The sequence below is a fragment of the Amblyomma americanum genome, chromosome 4, assembly GCF_052857255.1.
Source record: "Amblyomma americanum isolate KBUSLIRL-KWMA chromosome 4, ASM5285725v1, whole genome shotgun sequence".
NCBI lineage: Eukaryota > Metazoa > Arthropoda > Arachnida > Ixodida > Ixodidae > Amblyomma > Amblyomma americanum.
This window is the reverse complement of record NC_135500.1, coordinates 118,343,641-118,364,357: the sequence shown is the minus strand read 5'-3', so window position 1 is coordinate 118,364,357 and position 20,717 is coordinate 118,343,641. Positions and strand designations below refer to the sequence as shown.

General features: G+C 45.9%; 1 protein-coding gene across 6 annotated transcripts in view; it reads left to right on the top strand.

Moving 5' to 3' along the window:
- LOC144128268 (sodium- and chloride-dependent glycine transporter 1-like) overlaps positions 1 to 8,462 on the top strand; it is a 100,662-nt gene extending 92,200 nt beyond the window's left edge. For 4 of the 6 annotated variants that reach the window (XM_077661547.1, XM_077661549.1, XM_077661548.1 and 1 more), the window contains exons 13-15: positions 304 to 410; positions 1,750 to 1,917; positions 3,129 to 8,462. In XM_077661547.1, coding sequence (XP_077517673.1) covers positions 304 to 410; positions 1,750 to 1,917; positions 3,129 to 3,377 — 524 coding nt within the window. In that variant the 3' untranslated portion in view covers positions 3,378 to 8,462. The remainder of the gene's footprint in view (positions 1 to 303; positions 411 to 1,749; positions 1,918 to 3,128) is intronic. The other 2 variants (XR_013313768.1, XR_013313767.1) reach the window with 1 other exon arrangement.
- The last annotated feature ends 12,255 nt before the right edge of the window (positions 8,463 to 20,717 follow it).

Genomic DNA, 20,717 nt, shown 5'->3' with positions numbered 1-20,717 from the left:
ACTCGTTGTGGCCTGATGACGCGTTTTCGACGATCTCTATTGACTTGCCGGCAACAAACTGTGCCACTCATTCGCATAGGATTTGAAATTACGCGGTTATGTCTGGCAGGATTGCATCAGTCCATGCTTATATTGTCCTCTTTGCTATGCTTCAACTTACTGTCGGCGAAGATGAGCTGATAGTTAATCAAGACTGTCGGCACATGTCTTCAGTTAATCAGTAAGTGGAGGCGTTATACTGGTCATGTGTATGTGGCTCCCTGGCACTCTTGGCGCGAACTAATTTACGGTTTGTTTTCACAGGCGTCGATCGCTTTCTGGATGACATCAAGGTTATGTTGGGCCGATATCCGTTCCCCGCGCAGTACTGGAAGTTCGTGTGGAAGTACCTGGTGCCGACGCTCATTGTGGTAAGACATCTTATCTTGGACATTCATGCGAACTAGAAATTAACGAGAAAACCCAAGGAAGCGCCCGCAATGCTAGGCCTTTCTGTTCTTAACGATAGCAACACTGTGCTTTCTAGGAACCTTATGGTGCATGAAACATCACTTTCTTCGTTTAATAGTCAGATTAGAAAGCTTGGCGAGTTGGTTTAGCATTACTGAACAAATGATGTGCTTATCGGCAACGACATAAGAAAGAGTAGGGCACTCCAGGAATTGTTTCTGTCCCGCATTTTTCGTGTCGTTGGTAAGCGTCTTCTTTGTTTCTGTTTCATGTCCCCGTCCGAACACAGGACGCTTGTTACTAGCTGTGGATTTCTCATTTCGCAGCTTATCTCGTATAATGTAGAAATGCTTGGTGCCGTGGGGACGAACACTGCTCTGCAATGCCTCGTGACCGACAGTGGGTAGCACCGTGCCCCTTACAAGCATATTTGATTGCACAACTAAAATCACAGCACTATTTATACCGCACACTGAGGTCCCTCACGGAGCACACTTCAGCGGGTCTCGTCAGCTCATAGAGCACAACTCCTGCTTCCGAGGTGTTCTTGAGTCAGTGGGGTTGCTTATTCCTGCAGCGGCTTACATTTTGAGATGCAGGACATCTCCCCGCTGTCTGCTTATTCGCTGAGTACGCGTGCGGTTGCATGCTAGGAAGCTTGTGCGGATTCAGAAATATGGGCTGCAGCCATCTGAAATTGAATCCTTGCAACCCTTGCCATGTAGTATCCATTTTAACTTGATGTTTCATATTACAGTTGGGTAAGCTTCTAAGCTAAGTTGGGCAAACTGCGCTCAGTTACCCGCCAGTAGGCAGCCAACTTCAAGAGGCGAATACAGTGGTGGCAGGCAGAGCTGATAGAATTAAAACTGCGGTTACTTGGCAGATTTTTTTTTCCGTAGTTGTCTAGTGCTACCCAGTGATTGTGATAAACTGGAACACAAACTAAAGTGTCCACCGGCCAGTTCGCCAGATCCATGTTATTCTTGTAATCTTCTCCAAATTAGGCCATACTTAGCTTAGCGGAGTCCAGCGGAACAAACACAAAAATTGAACACTGTTGCCGACCTGTTCTGCGCGATAATTTACTTGGATTTTTTTTTGCATCTGCTGTCTGTAATTCATTTTTACAATCGTTCTTACAGGAGGTCCCGTCCACAGTCTGACTTTGGGACCTCCTTCTGTATTCCAATGTTTTCCTCTAACCTTGTACCATAAACATGTAATAAACGAACCTTGAACCTTGAATGAATAGCTAGTGTGTGTATCGGTGTACTCAATGTCGCTTTCCGGCTACAGGCCATCTTGGTGTTCTCGTGGATCGACATGCCTTCGACAAAGTACGGCGAGTACGAGTTCCCCGCCTGGGCCACCGCTGTGGGCTTCCTGTTTTCATTCACCTCGGTCAGCGCCATACCGATCGTGGCCTGCATGAAGATCTACAACGCAAGGGGAACCCTGAAAGAGGTGAGTGGCTGCCGTGGCATATTGTGCCACTTCATGTGAGGCACCTCCCTGTATTGGGAGATTGCTTGCCTTCTGGCACTAGTACGCGCCACTGTGTTTTGAAATAGGATATTGTAAGATAAATTATCGTTTCGTACCATCACATTTGGGCGGTATGCTCACTAAATAATGTTTTCAACACTGCACCAGCGACATGCAATCTAGCCATATCTCGAGAGGTTTCATGTACCGTGATTTGATGATATAATACGTTACTTTTCTCACCTTCACTTTTCACAGCATAATTGAAGAAAAAGTGGCGCTGATCAACCAAGTAATATCAGTAGAAGCCTAAACAGCAGCGTTACCTTAACCAGAGCGAATCAGTAGCATATCTGCTGTTAGTGCAAAAGTAAGCCGTTTTAAAGCAAAAACCGAAGCTAAGATGAGTGTATCTGCAACTAAGGAATAGACATGTCATGTATGCTATGAAAGGTCGCAAAAAATGACACGCTCGGCTTCGATTCCCTGGGAATGAGCTGCGATACTTTGACAAGCGTAGTTCGTAGCAGAAGTGCACCTTTCTTAAAGTGCTGCCACCCGTACCAGAAGGCCGCATACTAGTCCCTTTGCCCCACTTTCATGAACAAAAAGAAGAATGACAGTTAAACCTCCGCATCGGAGGCGTTTCTTGTCACTTTACTGGATCTGCTTGATGAGACCAGAAATTCATGATTACTAGCCGGTTAAAAGATTCAGACGTGACCTAAATACGGCGAAAACAGGGTTTTGTACCGTCCGTTAATATTACGTCTTCTCTTAACCTGCCAGCGGCCACATATGCAGGAGGCCAGTAACAACTAGCTCAACTAAACGCGTTGCAAATTTAGTTTCATTTTGTACAATCACAAGCTGCCACAGTAGTATGCAGAGAAACTCTCAGTGCATGACAACTGTTTCGTAACCCAAAGGGTGATATTATATTTGCAAACAGGGCTAGAAAGCGACGAAAAACGACATCAAAGTGTGTACAGCAAGTTGGAAGGACGCGTAAAAACTAAAAAAGAGAGAAGGAAGTGAAAACGATGATCGTCAGAGTGCATAGTAAACGAAATCACAGCTGACCTTGTAATTTTCAAGCCGGTCCCAATCAAGAAAGCTTCCTAGCCGCTGCTCTTTTCCCGGTTCAAGCTCATTGTGCGTTCACACCCGTGTTCTCCTTGTTCGTGCAGCGCATCAAGATGCTGGCTCAACCAACGGCCGACTGGGGCCCCAAATTGCAGATGCACCGCATGGAGACGCACAGCCCCAAGCACACAGACTCGCAGGTTCCTCTGGCGCTGCCGAACTACAACCAAGATGGAGACGACGACATCGACTACCCCGTGTATTACAAGCCCGACAACGGCGACTCAGAGTCCGAAGCCGGCGGCATCAGTCTCAACATCCCGCCGAAGAGTCACTACGAGACAGGCCTATGAGGGCGCTGTCATCAGCCGCCGCCACCTTCGGAGAGCACCAGCCGCGGGGTCGCTTCTCTTGTGACGCAGCCCCGACGTCGCCGGCACGACGTCTTCCTAGCATGTGCCGCAGCAGCACCGTCTTCCACGGAGAGGTTCGGGGCCGGCACCTCGGCTACCAAGACAGTCTGAGGTCGTTTATACCCTGTAGCTGTACTGTAGCCAGTATTTTAGTCCTTTGGCTGCGAAGCGTTTGACACCCCGGAAGATATAGACTGAATTGCTCGGCAAACGCCTCTAGGTGCGGACGCGCTCAGCTTGATTGTGCTGCTCTGGATAAGTTTCAGATTCCGACTGACAGCTCTGGATAAATACTCCATTTTGCAAAGAGGAATCCTGCTGGCTTGATAAGTGGCACGGAGGAAAGGAACTACATTTACTGTTGGCGTTCAGTGAGTGGGGCACGGTTTTGGCACCCCAAAAAGTGTTCGTGCTTATGCCGTGGTCCCTCTATACGCTCTGCTAGCAGCAAGCAGCAAGGGAGAGAAAGGGAGCATGGCGGAAGAAGTGCTCAGTGTGCGAGAAAAGACGGCCATGGTTAGCTGTTTTTCTTTGAATTCTTCACAGAAATTCATAAGAAAATGTGAGGTGAAGTGGCGTTCGTCGGGCAATTGGTTTATATCTTCCGCGTGTGAAAGGTATTACGGTGTTACTCTCCTACCACACCACGACACAATGGCTTGAAATACACTCGGCTTATGGGGACTATGAGCTAGCAGGAGGCCAGCTCATTAATAGTCCTGGCCTGAGTTACGAAAGGCTAAAAGGAGACACTAACTTCTGCAGTTGTCACTTTGGCAAACTTGCTGCGAGGCAGTGTTGCTATGAGTCTGCAGTTCAGATGCTGGCTAAGAACCGCCAGTACGTCCGACCAGCCAAATTTGGGCCCCTATGTTTTAAGCTGCTTCCCTTTAACATATTGCTAGGTAACTTCGTACACCTTTCAGCAAAGTGATATTTAGCATGGGAACATTTTCAAAGCGGCAGGCTGGCTTATTATCTGTTCCTTTTTGGCAAGTTGCATGCGTCGTTGAAACAGACGGGCACGTTATTGCCACGGCCTTATGGCAGCTGCTTGAGTGCAGTTGTTGACAACTATTTATTATGACAAGAACACCGCGGGCATGGCCACACAACATGCAGCTAAATAAGCTGTGTTAAATTCATGTTGGTTTTACAGCGGGTCCTTTTTTGATCTGAGACATCTACTTCGTTTCAGCTTGACATCTTATGTCCCTCATCAGTATGGTTAAAAATTTGCTAATAGAAATAGTGTAAAAAACAACGCCCTGACAGCATGGTAATAACCATGTGCGTGAACTAAATGAAGATTCCTGATGGGAATTAGCATAACGATGTGAAAATAAAATTGCATGTCCGAATTTTTTAAGAACCCAGCATGCACTTTGCTTTACATAAAGCTATGTTGTTAGCTGCTTTTTCACATATGCTGAATTTTTCTGTTCTGTAGGAATGAAGCGAGCTCTTGATGTCAAGCTGAAACAAAGTGTGCTCCTACGAAGATGGTGCTCTGGGCACCAGTGTGTCCATGTATTATATCAACAGCTAGTGAAAAAATCGTCGGTATCAAACACAATATATCATCCATCACGCAGAATTGAGCTACTGTACATTAAGCTTTAAATTGTATCATTTGCAGTTTGGGTGCAGTGCAAAGAAAACGACACCTTCACTAACATGTAAGAACCGTGTTTAATCGTAGAATCGTCATACATATCACTTTTTTATATGGTTTGTTCACAAGGGTAGTCAACCTGTTCATGTGTTCTTCACGTTTGAAATGTACTGCATGCACTTAGTTTACAGGTTTCCAGTAAGTTATTACTGCACATTACACAGCGGGAGGTGTATCCACAAATATGCAATAACTGGCTGACCATCGTTACACCTCAGAAACGAGGTGACCAAAAGCTAAAACATTGCTCCAAATCTATGTTCCAGTAACAAAGCCGCTAGCCTCTGAAATTTTATGCCGTGAAAAATTAACAAAAGGCTGACACTGCGTGGAAAGTCACTGTGACGTCGGCTGTTGAGAAAAATAACATTTCAGACGTACTGACGTCTGCTATGGAAAGGGGCTTAAACATCAAGAAACTGCAAGTGGGCTGTGAAGAACGTCATAGTAGGGGCTCCAGATTAATCTCCGGGGGCTCAGGACGTCTTTGCAGTTTGCCTATATGAAAATGCAGCCACAGCATCTACAATTTAATGCCATGACGTTGCGTTAGCAGCCGAACGACACTGAGACTTAGCCACGCGGCGGTTCACTAAACGCTTGCAATGGGGTCCTTGATACATTGACGTTAGCGAATGCATCCCTATTTGAAGAAGCATGAAGCCATCGAATGACTCTTATTTCCTAGATGCCATTTTGACAACATATTGTGGCGTTTTTAATGCAGATCAGTATTTTGCGGTTGCACCAACTGTTGATGGCGTAAAGCCTGGATCAAACTGTTTCAGCGATGTGCTTGCTGTCTGCAAGCCGTGCATAGAACACTCGGAACACTAAATCAGTTGTTGACAGTTTGGGTGCAGAATGTGACTAAGCAACTACAGACGTTCGTTCTCATGCAGCAAATAGTCTACAAACATGGCTAAGTCTGTTTAATTTTGAAAGCTAATAGCAAAGCTTAAAAAAAAAAAACAAATGCTGCCTCATGCATCTGTTGACAGCACTTTAGCCACATGTTAATGTAGGACGATGATGTTTGTCTGTGATCTTGCTTGCTCACATCTTTAATGGGGAAGAGAGCAGTGTAAGACAGTATGCACGACGAAAAATTGTGCTCATGTCTTCCGCCTACGCAGTATCCATGACATTAACAGTACCCAGAGAGCAGTGATCAATTTGTACATAGTCATACTTGTAGATTTGTCATAAAACAGCTGGTTTGTACTTACATGTGCCACATTGTTATGTTCAGTTTGTATTGTTCATTTCCGCATTATTTTGCTCCAGTTGCTGTTACTGCTGCAATCATTCTCTTTTGTTGCTGGGGTGCTGTTTAAATGAATGCATGTGTTGCTCGCTATCTGCGTTGCAACAGGCGGGGTGCTGAGCTGAATGTTGTTTACAGATCACGGTTGGTTGAATGATAAACTGCTGTTGTAATTCTCAAAGCAAAAATGAAGAATGTGCTAAAATTAGGTCAAATGCCATAAAAGTAAAGTCATAAAAGTAAAGAAAAGGCACATGCAGACTAGCAAATTCCTGAGTGAGAGCCGGAACATATTGTAAAGCATTAGATAACATTAAAAGAATTACATATTTTTCAGCACCTTTACATATGCTCTGGCATATTCGAAGTGTCTGCTGACAAGGTGGACTCAGTTTTATTGAGAACACTTCAATCTGCGGGGAACACTGTGTGGCATCTACACCGTTGCAAATCAAAGCGCAATTCATTAGTTGCTGTTTGCTCTTGATGTTAGCTATATTAACGCGTTTCTTGCTGTTGAGTGACACCCTAAGGGCGATTTTGACCATTACTATTTAAGTTTGTACAGTGTTTGGTGCTAATCAGTGCGTAAGGAACACCGCGACTGCAGCTTCCTCAATGCCACGGTGAGCGAATCCTGCTGTGAAGTTGTATATATGTCTGTTTATATATACTTGATTGACGAAAGATACAAGAGTGGATGACATTTTTCAGCAGTCGAGTGTATGTCACGACCACAGACCAAGAAGCTCACGGCGTCGAAGGATCATGGAATATTATCGACTCGTACAGACTTGTGCCAACGGGATACGATGACGTGTGCCATGTGTTTGTTGTCGCGTGTTGTTAACGAGCGCTGTTGCTAGTCATTTTGCTTGAGTGGCGAGCGAATTTTTGTTGCACAACGAGATGTGTCGTGCATTAGGTGCCGGGGCTGTTTGTTTTAGTTCGCATATGCTCTTTTATGTTATACGTATGTATGCCGAAGTTTCAACACTGCGGCTCATACCTCAGTTTCATTTCATTGACTGAAATGCGCAACGTGAACAAGCAGAAGGTCGTATTGTCCATGGGCAGTATCTTGATTTAACTTCAACGCATTATCCTTTAGTCAGAATTTGGGCTTCCTCTGGAAATATGCTTTGAAAACATTTTAAAGCAAGCGTTTATCTGCTAGCTGTACTGGGCGATTGGAAATGCGTGAACAACTTCGGCATGACTCCTTTTCAGCGGCATTGTACGACAGCATTTTCACCGAAGAAAATCGTTTTTCTCGTCCTCTGTAGTATTTCACTCTACCCTGGTTTCGTCATGGTCCTCGAGTCAATTGCAGTAGTTCCTCGCGAATATCTCTTTTGCGCTTGTTTGAATTCTCACGGCATGCCGTAGCAATGGTGAAAGAACGAACATGTGGCAAAATACAGAGATTCAGTTGGCCGGTTGCTGTGGATATGTCGTGGTATGCACGAAGTAAGTTTGTGAAGATCACAACATTCGGTCACCTGCGAGTCTCGCTTTCTAAGGCCTTTGCCTGCGGAATGGAACTTATGTTATCGTACGGGTAATCGCTCTACGTCGAGAAAATAGCAACAGCCACGGCATTTATTGATGATAAGTTGTGCGATAATTTCTCAATCTTTTGCGTGAATACACGCCTCCAGATTTGCTAACAATGAACAAGAAATCTCGGCGACTACGTGATGTGCTGAAACATTCGGGACACAAGCTTGTTTTTGGATAGACCTTTCCCGAACAGTTGTTACGCAATAGTTACAGCGAGCAAAGCTCATGGTGGCAGAAAGTATAGGCATTTTGTTTTTACGCATTTGTGTGTTCTGTATAAATAGAACTTGCTACTCGCTTTATGCAACACCGGTGTTCGCACCGGACCGTGTGCTCAACAAAGTGTTTTCAAAGACATGTTTTCTTCTTGTACATATGAAACATAGAAAATTTCATCACCTTGTTTCAGTTCCTGGAATCGTATTATATTACCTTTTTTTCTGCATGACTTCATCTCACTACACATCACATTAAATTTGTTGCATGGACGATTGCATAATAAACACTTGGCGATAACTAAGCGTGTTATTTGAATTTTTCTCTTAGTTATGTGGGATGTGTGTGGACACTTGCTGTCAACAAACTCTCACTACTCACTGCCGCAAAAAACAAGTTGCTCCAGGAAGCCACCCCATTTTTACATTTAACTGTAGCTACTAACTTTAAATGTATTTTAGTTTAAGAGAAAAACAGAATGCAAATTTTAAGAGAATAGTGTTTTTTTGTGTCGCACATATGCAGCGATTTCGAAGTATAGTAGCATGCAACTTAAAATATAGCGTTGGTAACAATGGGCCACGGTCCGCGGCAACCTGTAGTACTCCGCTAGCCTATTATAACAGGAAACTAAAGCCAGGTATCAAAATTCCAGAGCTATTTTTTTCTTCTTGTGATTAGCTTCTTGTTTAGTAACAAGAAAAGTTTTAACAAGGGACTACATTTTTTTTTGCCGTGGAGGAAATCTGTCAGGCGGCCCTGAATGTGGGCGGAGCTTCACTGCGAACTTATGTTGTATTGGACTATAGCCGTGAAAGCAGGTTTTTTTTTTCTCTCCAGGTTCTGCGTGTCACTTCGATGAATCGAATCGCTTACGAAAATTTAGTTTACTGGTGGCCGCGTAAGCCTATTTCAGAGCAGAACGAAAGGCTCGCATCAAAGCAGCAAGTAAGACCATATGTGCTTAAGCAGAGCGCAGATGCTCAAACACAGCAGAAAACAGCGCGTAGAGAGGGAGAAAGAAAAAGGCGACACATGTCATCTTTACTATTGCGTTTGTCGTTAGTCCAGACTGTTATCACCTGTTTAAAGGGACACTGAGGAGAAATTGAAGTTGGCTTGTATCGATAGAATAGCAGCTCCTGATCACAAAAACGCCACTCTTACTGAAAACAAAGCTCTTGTAATATAGAAAATAGCAAGAACCAAAATACAGGTGTCGCCGCCACAGGCTAATCTCGCAAGTACAAGCGTGATGACTTCCTAGCACAAGAGGCGCCACCTTGGAGGAATTTTCGTTACTGCATGGCAACCACGAATCTCTGAGGCTGCCAAAGGAAGGTTTGCGCACCGCACCGCTAGCCGTCAGACATCACGGAGTCTGCGTTTACGTCACGTTTCACGTCACTCCGTTCTGAGACGTCATAAGAGTTGCCATGGCGTCATAAGAGTTGCCTGAGTTTGAATCAGAGCGGCGGGAAAAAATTTTTCATCTTCGAATCCAAATTTCTTTGAAATAACTGCATCTTTCGTGCCCGGTCAAGCGGCAACAAAGTCATGAAATGCCGAACTATCAGATTTTGCTAATAAAAAAAATGATAGAGTTCTCCTCAGTGTCCCTTTAAGGAGGCTTCTGGAGCTAGAACTTACTGAAACCACTGAATGCGCACAGAGCAATATGGTACTAGGCTGCCTTGATGCACGTGCTCCTCGCCTTCTAGCGCGGAAGCGCTACTAGGCACATTTTAAGATTTCGGGCATAGGTACGTATGTACGTACAGAGGGCAAAACACATCTCTAGAACGACCGAACTGAATGTTCCGCAGCTCCCAAAGTTCCTGCGACGAGGAAGGGAAAGATTGACGATCAAACCCTATGCTTACATCCAGACCATTTTTAAACAAATGTCATCGCTATATATCTCGTGTTCGTCCCGAAACGCCCTGAACGTGTTGTATACAAGCGTTTTGCCCCCTGTACGTTCCTGAAGTCTGCCTTGTGGCAGGCGGACCACCTGCCTATACCGGGTAGTGGGCAACCTGCCGGGCTTGTACACCCGGCATGCCTTTGGCCACGTCTTTATTGAAATGCGTTTAGGGTAAAGGCCTCTAGGGTGAAGGCCTTCATGGTAAATGCCTTACGGGTAAAAGCGTTTAGGTAGAAGGCCTTTAGGTCAAATGACTTTAGAGCGTAAGGACCTTAAGTGCGTACGTTGTTGGGCTAGTCGGTCAATCATAGTAAATACAAGAAGGGGGGTACTGCGCACAAAAAGACAAGGACAAGAAGATAACACATAGTGCTACTGCAAAATTATCCGCCCTTAGTCATTCTAAACCGTCTGCTATTTATTTCTATGCGATGACGTCTATTGTTCTGTTGCCAGGCAAAGCCAAATATGCTGCACACATGAACAATATCGCAACACACAGACGAGCTGAAACTCACGTCTGAAGCTGAAGCTCATCTGGGCACAAAAATGACGCAGTCGCCAGGACCTTAAAATGGCTTAAGGCGCATGCTAACTGGCCTTTCATTACCAATTAGGATGGACTTAACATTCATAAACACTATAATTTTGTGTTATGGCCATTGAACCCCACATGAAAATTATTTACATTTCCAGCTTATGTAACCGTAAATTCTTCCAGCTGGAATTGTTTCCTGCTAGAATGGAACTGTAGATATTGCCAGCTGGAAGAATTTCCGGTTTCATAATCCCGCCGGAAATGGAAATATTATAGTTGAATAACGTACTGGAAGCATTTCCATTAATAAGGTGGATTGTTGAGCTAGTTGGTACTTGATTGCTTAAAACCAGCAGAAGAGAAGAACCTGACACAACGAAGAAACACACAAAAAGCACCAGACAAAGCACCTTGTCAGTGTTTTTGAGTGCCAAAACGCACAAAGTCAGGAAACCTTTCCGGGCGATTATGTAAGAAGCTCACACCTGGAAACTGCAACTTTCGACCTGTCTTGTCAATCACCTACGCCAAGTACACGTGGATGACCCCTTCAGCATCAAGAACTCTGAAGAACTGGAAAGTAGCCTAGTCCACGTCTGCGTGCTTCTTCCTTGTGTTTTCTGCTGGTTTTAAGTAAGCACTTTCAGTTTCATATGCTAGCTGGAAATGAAAAATTTCCGGCTGGAATAAATAACACGAAGGACAATGTTTTCAGCTGGAAATTGCATAGTTTTCAATGCTAAAAGATGTCATTTTCAGCTGGAAGCCCCTTCACCGGAAACAACGCCTACACCGGATTGAAAGCTATAATTTCTAGCTGTAACTTGTTTTTTTTTGTTTTTTTAGGGTTCTATTGAAGCTGGAAATTGAAACTGGCTTCTATTGAAACTGGCTTTCACCAACAGCTTTCGTTACTCCAGAGTGCAAGAAGCCTAATGGCAAATTTCTTCTATCTCTTGCTGTCGAAAGTCCTCTGCCGAAAACGGATGCTGTCTACAGACGCACGAAACACTCATTCGTCGACAACACAGCCACATTGTCAGCTAACGGTTGCCAACGCCGGATAACCTTTCCCGACGTGCGGGTACTAACGTTCTTGCGTTTAAAACGAGGACGAGAGCCAAACATGCAACAGAACACAGGTTCTCAGTGCTGATAACACAACCGCTCAATAGCATTTCCTTCTTCTATATGCTAAAGAAGTTAAGGGGAGGATTATGCGTTCTTTAATAAACTTTAAGGCTGTCCAGTGACATATACACCACGAAACGAAAAACAAAATCAGAGAAGCATTACAGCTTAAAAAAAGCGTGAAGCGGTTACATTGCAGTATCGAAGTATAGAAATACGAGTAAGTAGGAAGTATTCAGATGGTGGCTTAAGGATAACGAGAGGAACCCAGCCGGTGAGCGAAGGAACTAATGAACAGGGAAATGAAACGAATGAGTTATTAACTGACACCGGTACCCAAAGACGAAGTTGCCGGTCTCACATCCGCCCGACCTTCCACGAAAGAATGCCGAGGATTATATGCTGCGGTCTTCTGGACTGTAGGTAGGAAACGTTATTCTAAAGGGAAATGTATTGCAATACAAATACAAAAACTAGAGTGCATTCCCAGCGTTCGTCCTTCTATTATGTTTCGAATGTAGCTCTTATAATGGGTATTTGTTGCGCCGCAAGACCTCAAGGCATCGATTTGTGGTCGAGAACAAAGTAATGAGGGCATATAGAAAGTGACCCAGAAAGCTACAACACCTTGGCTGCGGCCTTGGGCTGTTCATAGCTTAATAACTTCGCCTCTGAGGCTCAAACGGCGCGCAAAAGCAAGCTGAATTCATCGCAGACTCAGACAGGACTGCGACATCAAAGACACTAAAAAGCCATGCCGTATACGCCTCATTTGCAGGAGCAACTCAGAGATAACTTACAAAACTCATGCGCGGCACTCAGAGGCCGGGCACTTGACATGCACCAAGGAAAAATTCCTGGCTCAAAGCATACGAACTGTAAGTACGCTACCTGTGTGGACGACGTCAATTTTAATAACTAAGGCATGTGCAGACACGCGTTTCTCGCTGGCTCCAGAATACTGCAGTCCCAGCTTAGTCTTGTAGTATTTGCTTCCTTTGCTGGTGTCACCATGCGCTAACTGGGAACTTGAACCGCTTGCATATATAGGTCAAGCAGCTCCTTGCAAAAAAAGCGTTAAGATAAAATATTCCATTCAGTGCGCATGCATGCGCGGGCGGCGACTTCTATATGGCCAAAATTGTTACAAAAATATTAGAATGCCGAATATAAGTGAGAATGTCTTCTTGCCTTCCTTTTTCTCGAGAAACATTTGCTGCCTGTGGAAAAAAATACGACGCAGGAAAGCAGATTCGAGAAATTTAGACCGCTGCTTGCAATTGCAAATTGACCACAGTGGCTGCATCTGTCCTCGAAATAGCAGTCAACCTGAAAGGGGGAAATAACAGCTATAATCTGTTAAAAACACTTTCTTCTGTTCGAAGTCACTTTCTTGGACGGCTACGTTGAAGCTGTTCGCAAATTTTCGCGCGCTGTGCTGTGACGTGAAGGCTTGCGCCATCAAGTAGCGAGTTGCTCAAACTGAGAAGCGCCTAGGAACAAAAATCGATCAGAGGTGGCAGCACAAGATCTGCAGTCTCCTGGTTGGTGCGCTGCAGTCTGAATCTGCAGACTTAATATACTGGCCAACACTAACCCTAGAGGTAGCGCTGGTAGGGCTGCGCATCCGGACCATGCATGAGGAAGGAGGAAGGAAGATTTATGCAGAGGGCAACGGGTGAAGCCTGTTTTACATGAAGCTAAAATACTAAAGAGTCCTGCAGCGGCGGCGGAAAAACCTGTTTTGAGTCGTCGCGGCGATGAGCGGCGAGCTTCCAACTATAGCCAGATACAACTTAAGTCTGCAGTGAAGCTCCGCCCACATTCAGGACCGGCGCAGAGAATTCCTCCACGACAAAAATGTAGGCCGTTGTTAAAACTCCTCTTGTCACCTAAACAAGCAGCTAACCATGAGAAAATAGTTATAAGCTGTATAATTTTGATACCTGGCTTGTTTAATAAAGTCAAATATTAAAAAGCTGATTTCGTTCACTTTTGTGACTGGCTAGCGGAGTAATACAGTACGCCGCGGACCGTGGCCCAGTGTTAACAACTGCTGTTTTTTTTTAAGTTGTATCCTACTATAGATGAAAATTTTCGCTGTGACGCGCCGCTTGAGCGCGCCGCTTGAGACACTTGAGCGCGGCTATGTTCAAAACGTAGTGTCATGTGACTGCGGGTTCGCGTCAGGCAAAACGTACTCTTCCGCTGTGTATATTGTAAGCACCAACCAAATCGTTGCATCTGCAACATTCCAGACGGTGCGCAGTGCCTACTGAAGTCGCATATCATCTGACACGTGTTAAGGCAGCTCTTCGTGGATTAAGCCGCCATGATGGCTGTGTGGTCATGGTGCTCTGCTGCTAACTTGAAAGACGCGGGTTCGATCCCGGCCGCGGTGGTCGCATTTCGTTGGAGGCGAAATCCTAGAGGCCCGCGTACTGTGCAATGTTAGTGCACGTTAAAGAACCCCAGCTAGTGGTTGAAATTATCTGGAGCCCTCCACTACGGCGTCCCTCACAGCCTGAGCCTCTTTGGGGCGTTGAAATCATGAAAATCGAATCCTCTTGGATTGTGTTGTGTTCAGTTTCGTTAAACATAAGCAGCTAAGGCTATAGTAAGTCCAACACAAGTAAAAATGCTTGTAACATCATTCGCTTTTCAATGGGTGCTGAGTGACCTCCTCGTTTTCTACATGGTGGGCGCAATGTAGCGAGCTCCGGCGTTGCCCCCCCCCCCCCCCCCCCCCCCCCCCCCCACTCCCCGGTACATCACCCGGACTACGGCGCCGTGCAGCGCTGACTGGAGGCAACGTAAGCTACTAGCCTAAGCTGCGATAGGGTGAAAAGAGGAAGGGCAGGAAAGGACGTCATTCGCCATTTTCGGGGTATATGACAGGCATTCATAATAAAGAGGGCGCTGGCCAAGGTAGCGTTCGACGGGCGCCGTAATTGCAGCGGTATAAGGTGAAGGTACACTAAATATTCTGAAATTCTCAGTGCACAGTTAGTGCTCATGCATGAGCCCTTGCAGTTAGTTGATGCATAAATATTTGGCGAGAAAGAGAAAGACAGAAAGCGAGAGAAGGAAATTTGGCCCCAAAACGGAGTGGAAGCCCCGAAAAGTGGCAGCAATTTGTGAGGCAGCTAAGCTTTGAGTTCACGGACTGTAGCCCACCGAAAGCCTCCTGCACTGAATAGCATTAGGAAGTGTACTCAGGAAGTGCAGCTAAGAGGTGCAAACTATCAAGCTCGTGAACTAATATTGAATAGTTCACTTTCTAGCTATGGACCCCACCGGTATATTTATCGAGGTGATTGTAGCCGACGGTATATGATATTCATAACATTTTTTGCAATTCCGAAAATGCCATTCTTGTCTCCGCTGCTGCGCAAAAAATTTCGAGCTGCACTCAACCGAAACAAAAATCGCGCTACCAGAGGGAGCGTTAGTCCCGCCCGCGATTGCACGTGCTCTCTGCCCACTCGCCAATTCCAGTTTTTGTGCTGCGAAAGAAACACGTGACACCCGTACAGCTCTGTGACTCAAGCTCCTAGGCGTGGCCAGCGCTCTTTCTGGCCGCGCAGTGTAGCTTCTTCCCCAGAATTTGTTGCGCGGCAGCGGCGACCAGAGTCGCATTCCCGAAAATATAAAAACTGATATTGGTATTTCTCAGGGTTCTCGATAAATAAAGAACCTAACGGTAATAGTTAAAAAGTTATCTATTTAGTATCAGCTAACCAGCCGGCTGTTGCACGTCTGAAATGTATTCAGACGCACTACATAGCTGACAATTCTGTGCGAAAAATGCGTTCTTCTAACTCAACAAGGCTTTCTTTTAAATTGCTAAAAGTTTTAGGTGAAACATCCTGCATAGTTACGTGCACGACAGAATATATTGATTGCTTTCATGATTGAAGTGCCAGAATTTGTTGCGCAGAATAAATGTGAAGTATTTCCATACACTGGATTCGCGGCCATGCCCAGGATCCACATAACATTCAAGCGGATGCTATGACTCATCTTCATACATTTGACAATCCGCCACCTTCCCCTCTTCCCCCAGAACCGTTCCTGTCCCACGTTTCCGATTCCGAAGTTCTGCGCCAGCGAACACGCGCTCTAATTCCTCCGTGTTCGCACCCTCTCCCCCGTAGTCTTACTCGGCAGGAGGAGGTATCCGTGCGCCGGATTCGGGCAGGGGCGGCTCTGACACCATCTATCCGTCATCGGTGGCGTGCCAAAGATCTGCCACTACCTGACAGGTGCCCTCACTGTGGCGCTGCACCGGACATATGTGATGTGCGGCACTTGTTGTGGACGTGCCCAGCGACGGCTGCTATCAGAAAACGGCTCCTCAGGGAGGTGGGCCTGCGGTGGAACCGCGAAAGTGACTTCGTGAAGTGGGCAATGGACAACCGTTTCATTAACAACCTCTGCGACTACCTCAGCGCAACGGTTCTTCAGTCCTTCTTTTAACTTTCAATCCCGTGCCTTCCTTCCCCCCTTTCCTTTTCAACTTATGCCTCATGGCACACTTCTCGAATAAAAAAAAAATCTATTTTAAAGCCCTTGTTCTTCGTCTTCTTTCTCTTGGTGTCCCCTGTAGCAGCGCTTTCGAAAGTTTTTAAAATTATGTACCAACTCGCTCAACTGTCCGTGTTACTAAAAAAAAAAAAAAGTCACGGGGATGCTTTGAGAAATAACTTCGACCTGTCGGATTCGGGCCCAATAAAGGTAGTTCGGCAGAAGGTAGCACCTGCTGCTTCGTGTGTCGGCACAGTTAGACCCCAGGGACAGACTAAAAAAAAATTCCTCACCTGACATACAACAGAACAACGTCGGACGGCTGTCTCTTGTGGCGATAGAAAACAAAGCCAACTCAGCATAATTTCTGTTGCGGTCCTCACGTGAAAAACGGCACACACCCATTGTACGAGAGGTCAAAACGTGGGCGGCGACTTCTGTGCGGTTCAATTTGTTTGAAAACTAATAGGATGCAGAATATCTCTGAGGATGTTTCCTTGCTTTTCTTTTTGCCGAGACACGTCAGCCTGTGAAAAAAACTACAGCGCAAGAAAACACACTCGACAAATTTACGCCGCTGCTTGGAATTAAAAATTAACTACAGCGGGTGCATCTGTCCGCGAAATAGTAGACCATGTGAAAGGGTAAACAACAGCTATATGTGTCCGTATGAATCAACAGCGCGAACTCAAAACAAAAAGAAGATAGTACAGAGCGCTGAACTTCCAACTTTTATTTGAATGAAACTGGTGTGCGTATACAAGTGCGGGTTCAGTTCTGTTCAAATAAAAGTTGGATGTTCAGCGCTGTGCTATCTTTTCCTTCTTCCTGTTCTGTGCTCGCGCTGCTGATACATATGGATCGCAACCAACTAGTCCGGCAGATGGTGTTATTCAATAACAGCTATGAACTGCTAAAAAAAGCTTTCTACTGTTCGAAGCCAGTTTTTGTACGACTAGGTTGAAACTTCACAAATTTTCGCGGCGGAGGGGAGCGCGCGCATCGAGGCACCCTACTGTGACATGTTAAGGCTTGCGCCATCAAGTAGCGAGCTGCTCAAACTAGGAAGTGCCTAAAGAGAAAAATCGATCAGAGGTGGCAGCACAGGTTCTGTCGTCTCTTGGATGGCGCGTTGCTTCCTCCATGTGCGCGGCAGTCTGAATGTGCACAGTTAGTATACTGACCAATGATTACTCATGAGGGCATGCATTCCATTGTGCATGGACGAAGTAAAATTTATGGAGTGGGCAGCGAATTAACGTGGCCATGACCAAACTGTACTCTCATGTGACGGCGCCTTCGCCTCTTTCATCAAACAGTACTCTCATGATGTGCAGCTTGCACGCAACAACCGAAGAGCTGTGTTTGGAACGTTTCAGACGGTACGTGGTTCCTACTGAATGCCGAAATCCACTTTAACGTTGTGAGATATTAATTTTTTTACCTTGCATTCTGTAGGGCTAATAATATTAATTGGTTTTTGGGGAAAGGAAATGGTGCAGTATCTGTCTCATATATCGTTGGACACTTGAACCGCGTGGTTAGGGAAGGGATATACGAGGAAGTGAAATATGAAATGAAGAAAGAGGTGCCGTAGTAGAGGGCTCCGGAATAATTTCGACCGCCTGGTGATCTTTAACGTGCACTGACATCGCACAGCACACATCATACTGTAGGGCTATGAATGCATATATTGGAGTAATCTCCGCGCCGAATGGGTTACACAAGCTCTGGCCGTGTATCGCCGGAGCGCACAAGCCTGAAAAACGTTGAATCGTCTGAGAATATCGCTGTTTGGTGTACGCAACAAGGGCGCTATCCAAAGAAGATCGCGGCGGCTACCTCGACAATAGATCCGGCTTACTGAATAGCTTAATTATGCTGCGTGCCCTAATTACTGCGTCCCTATGGTGCCGATAGCCGAAATATAGCAACAAACCTCATGCATATTTTATTTGGCGTTGACATAGAAAGCAGGGGGTTATTTTTTGCCAGCGGAGTACGAGCCCGCAATGTGGTCGTTCAATAACAGTGGAGATTTGAACTTTTTGCTGAACGGGGGCGTTTATGCATCAACTTTTAGAAGAAAATCCGCCGAGGAGTCGTGGCGTATCACGCTGTAGTGGAGAAATGACCGAGAACGCTTCGAAACGTCGGCGTTAGAAACAACTCGGGACAACTATATACGTGCTGGCATTTGCCCCGTGTGCAAGTTCCTTACACGGCATAAGGTTCTGGCGCTGATGCGAATGAATGTACTGACCCGTATCTCGAATCAATTCGATGCACTGACAGTGCTTTGCGCGCTTTCTCGGTCGCTCTCAGGAATGCCGGTCAAGGCAGCTCCACAGAGTGCCGTTTGCGTTGATATCACGTTTCTGAGAACAACGGTTAGGCTTAAGGTTACGAAATGGAAGGAGTCGCCTCTCGCGGTATTTTCAGAACAGTGACTGTGGGCGTTCGCGCCCATGAGCAAATGGTAGGGCACCTGAGGACAAACGCTGCACCCTGACCTGATAAATTCGAGAGCAAACTTTCAAGGGCGTCTTCTAAAATGTCGGTTATTATGCACTTAATACAATTAGAAATCAAGTTCTTAGATATTTCGGGCTTGTAAATATGCTTATAATATGCATATAAATCCTCATAGCAATTCATCATCACCTTCAACCTGACTACGCCTAATACAAGGCAAAGTCGTCTCCCATATATCTCCAATTCACCCTGTCCTTTGCCAGCTGCGACCACCCTATCCCCGCAAAGTTCTTAACCTCATCCGCCCACCTAACTTCCTGCCGCCCCCTGCTACGCTTGCCTTCTCTTGGAACCCAATCCGTTATCCTTAGGGACCAGCGGTTATCCTGCCTTCGCATTACATGCCTTGCCCAAGCCCATTTCTTCCTCTAGATTTCGACTAGGATGTCATTAACGCGCGTTTCTTCCCTCACCCACACGGCGCGCTTCCGGTCTCTCAATGTTACACCTATCATTTTTCTTTCCATGGCTCGCTGCGTTGTCATTAACTTAAGCTGAGCCCTTTTCGTTAGCCTCCACGTTTCTGCTCCGCAGGTTAGTACCGGTAAGATACAGCTGTTGTGCACTTTTCTCTTGAGGGATACTGATAAACTGCCATTCATGATCTGAGATAACCTGCCGTATGCACTCCACCCAATTCTTATTCTTTTAGTTGTTTCCCTCTCAAGATCCGGTTCAGCAGCGACTACATGCCCCAAGTAGACGTATTCCTTGATCACTGCCAGCCCCTCACTGCCTATTGTGAACTGCTATTCCTTTCCGATACTGTTGAACGTTACTTTGGTTTTCTGCATATTCATATTTAGACCCACCTTGTGATCTTCCTGTCTTAAATCATGGTTTGCAGTTCGTGAGTTACTTAGCAAGCAATGTCATCAGTAACCGCAGATTATTAAGGTAATCTCCACAGATGCTAAGAAGCCAGAGTCCTGGCCAGAGTGAAAGTTGTAAGTAGTCAGCGTGCTGTCGTGAACCCCTTTTAAGTCCCAGATTTGCCCCCGTCTGAACCCGATTCACAGCCCAAGACCTAAGGACGACTGCATGCATGCAGATCGATGTGGAGCGCGTAAGCAGCGTGTCTGACATGGCTAAGCAGATTACGAAATCAATCAAGACTGTGTTCTGAACTGGAGCTTTCTGAATGTACCATCAAGAAGAGTCTGCGACTGCGGAGACGAAGACGTTGTTCGATCTCCTGTCGCCTCAGCTCTGTTTATTTACCTAATTTTCCCTAATTTATCTAGTTTTATTTGAATATTCGAGGACGGCAGCATCTTCAAGGCGGAACTGTCCCTATGGGAAGAGTACGGCTGCTCCGGCGCCGTCAAGCCTAAAGGTACCACCCCATTCAAAAGAGGCCGGCTCGGAAGAGGCGGCCATGGCTTCCCACGCTGTGGAGCGACCAGAACATGGACACGACTACCCGTCCAGCGAGACCTCATCGCTTAGTGGGGATGAGTCAACGATCGTGGATGGTGACGAGTCAGTGGCCGATATGGCTGACGTGGACAACGAGGGCTTCAAGTTGGTGAGTTATCGCAAGCAACGATCGGTAGGGATCCCGGTAGTGGTTGAGCCCACAGAAAAGGGGGTTGATTTAAGAGAGAAGAATCCCATCTTAGTTTTCGCGGCCATTCAATCACTGCTGGGATCAGCTCGGATTCGAAGTCGGTTCACCATGCACGGGGTTCTTCAGCTGGATGTCTCGACGGAAGAGCAGGTTGACATGCTCCTGCAAAGCTCTCAGATTTTTGGCATCACAGTTAACGTGCGGTTGCCCCATTCCTACATGAAGAACACCTGTGTTATTAAGGGTTTACCAAAGTGGCATTCAGAACGCGACCTACTTGATTATCTGAAACCACAAGGTGTACTGCCCCTGAAACGACTTGTGCGCCGTG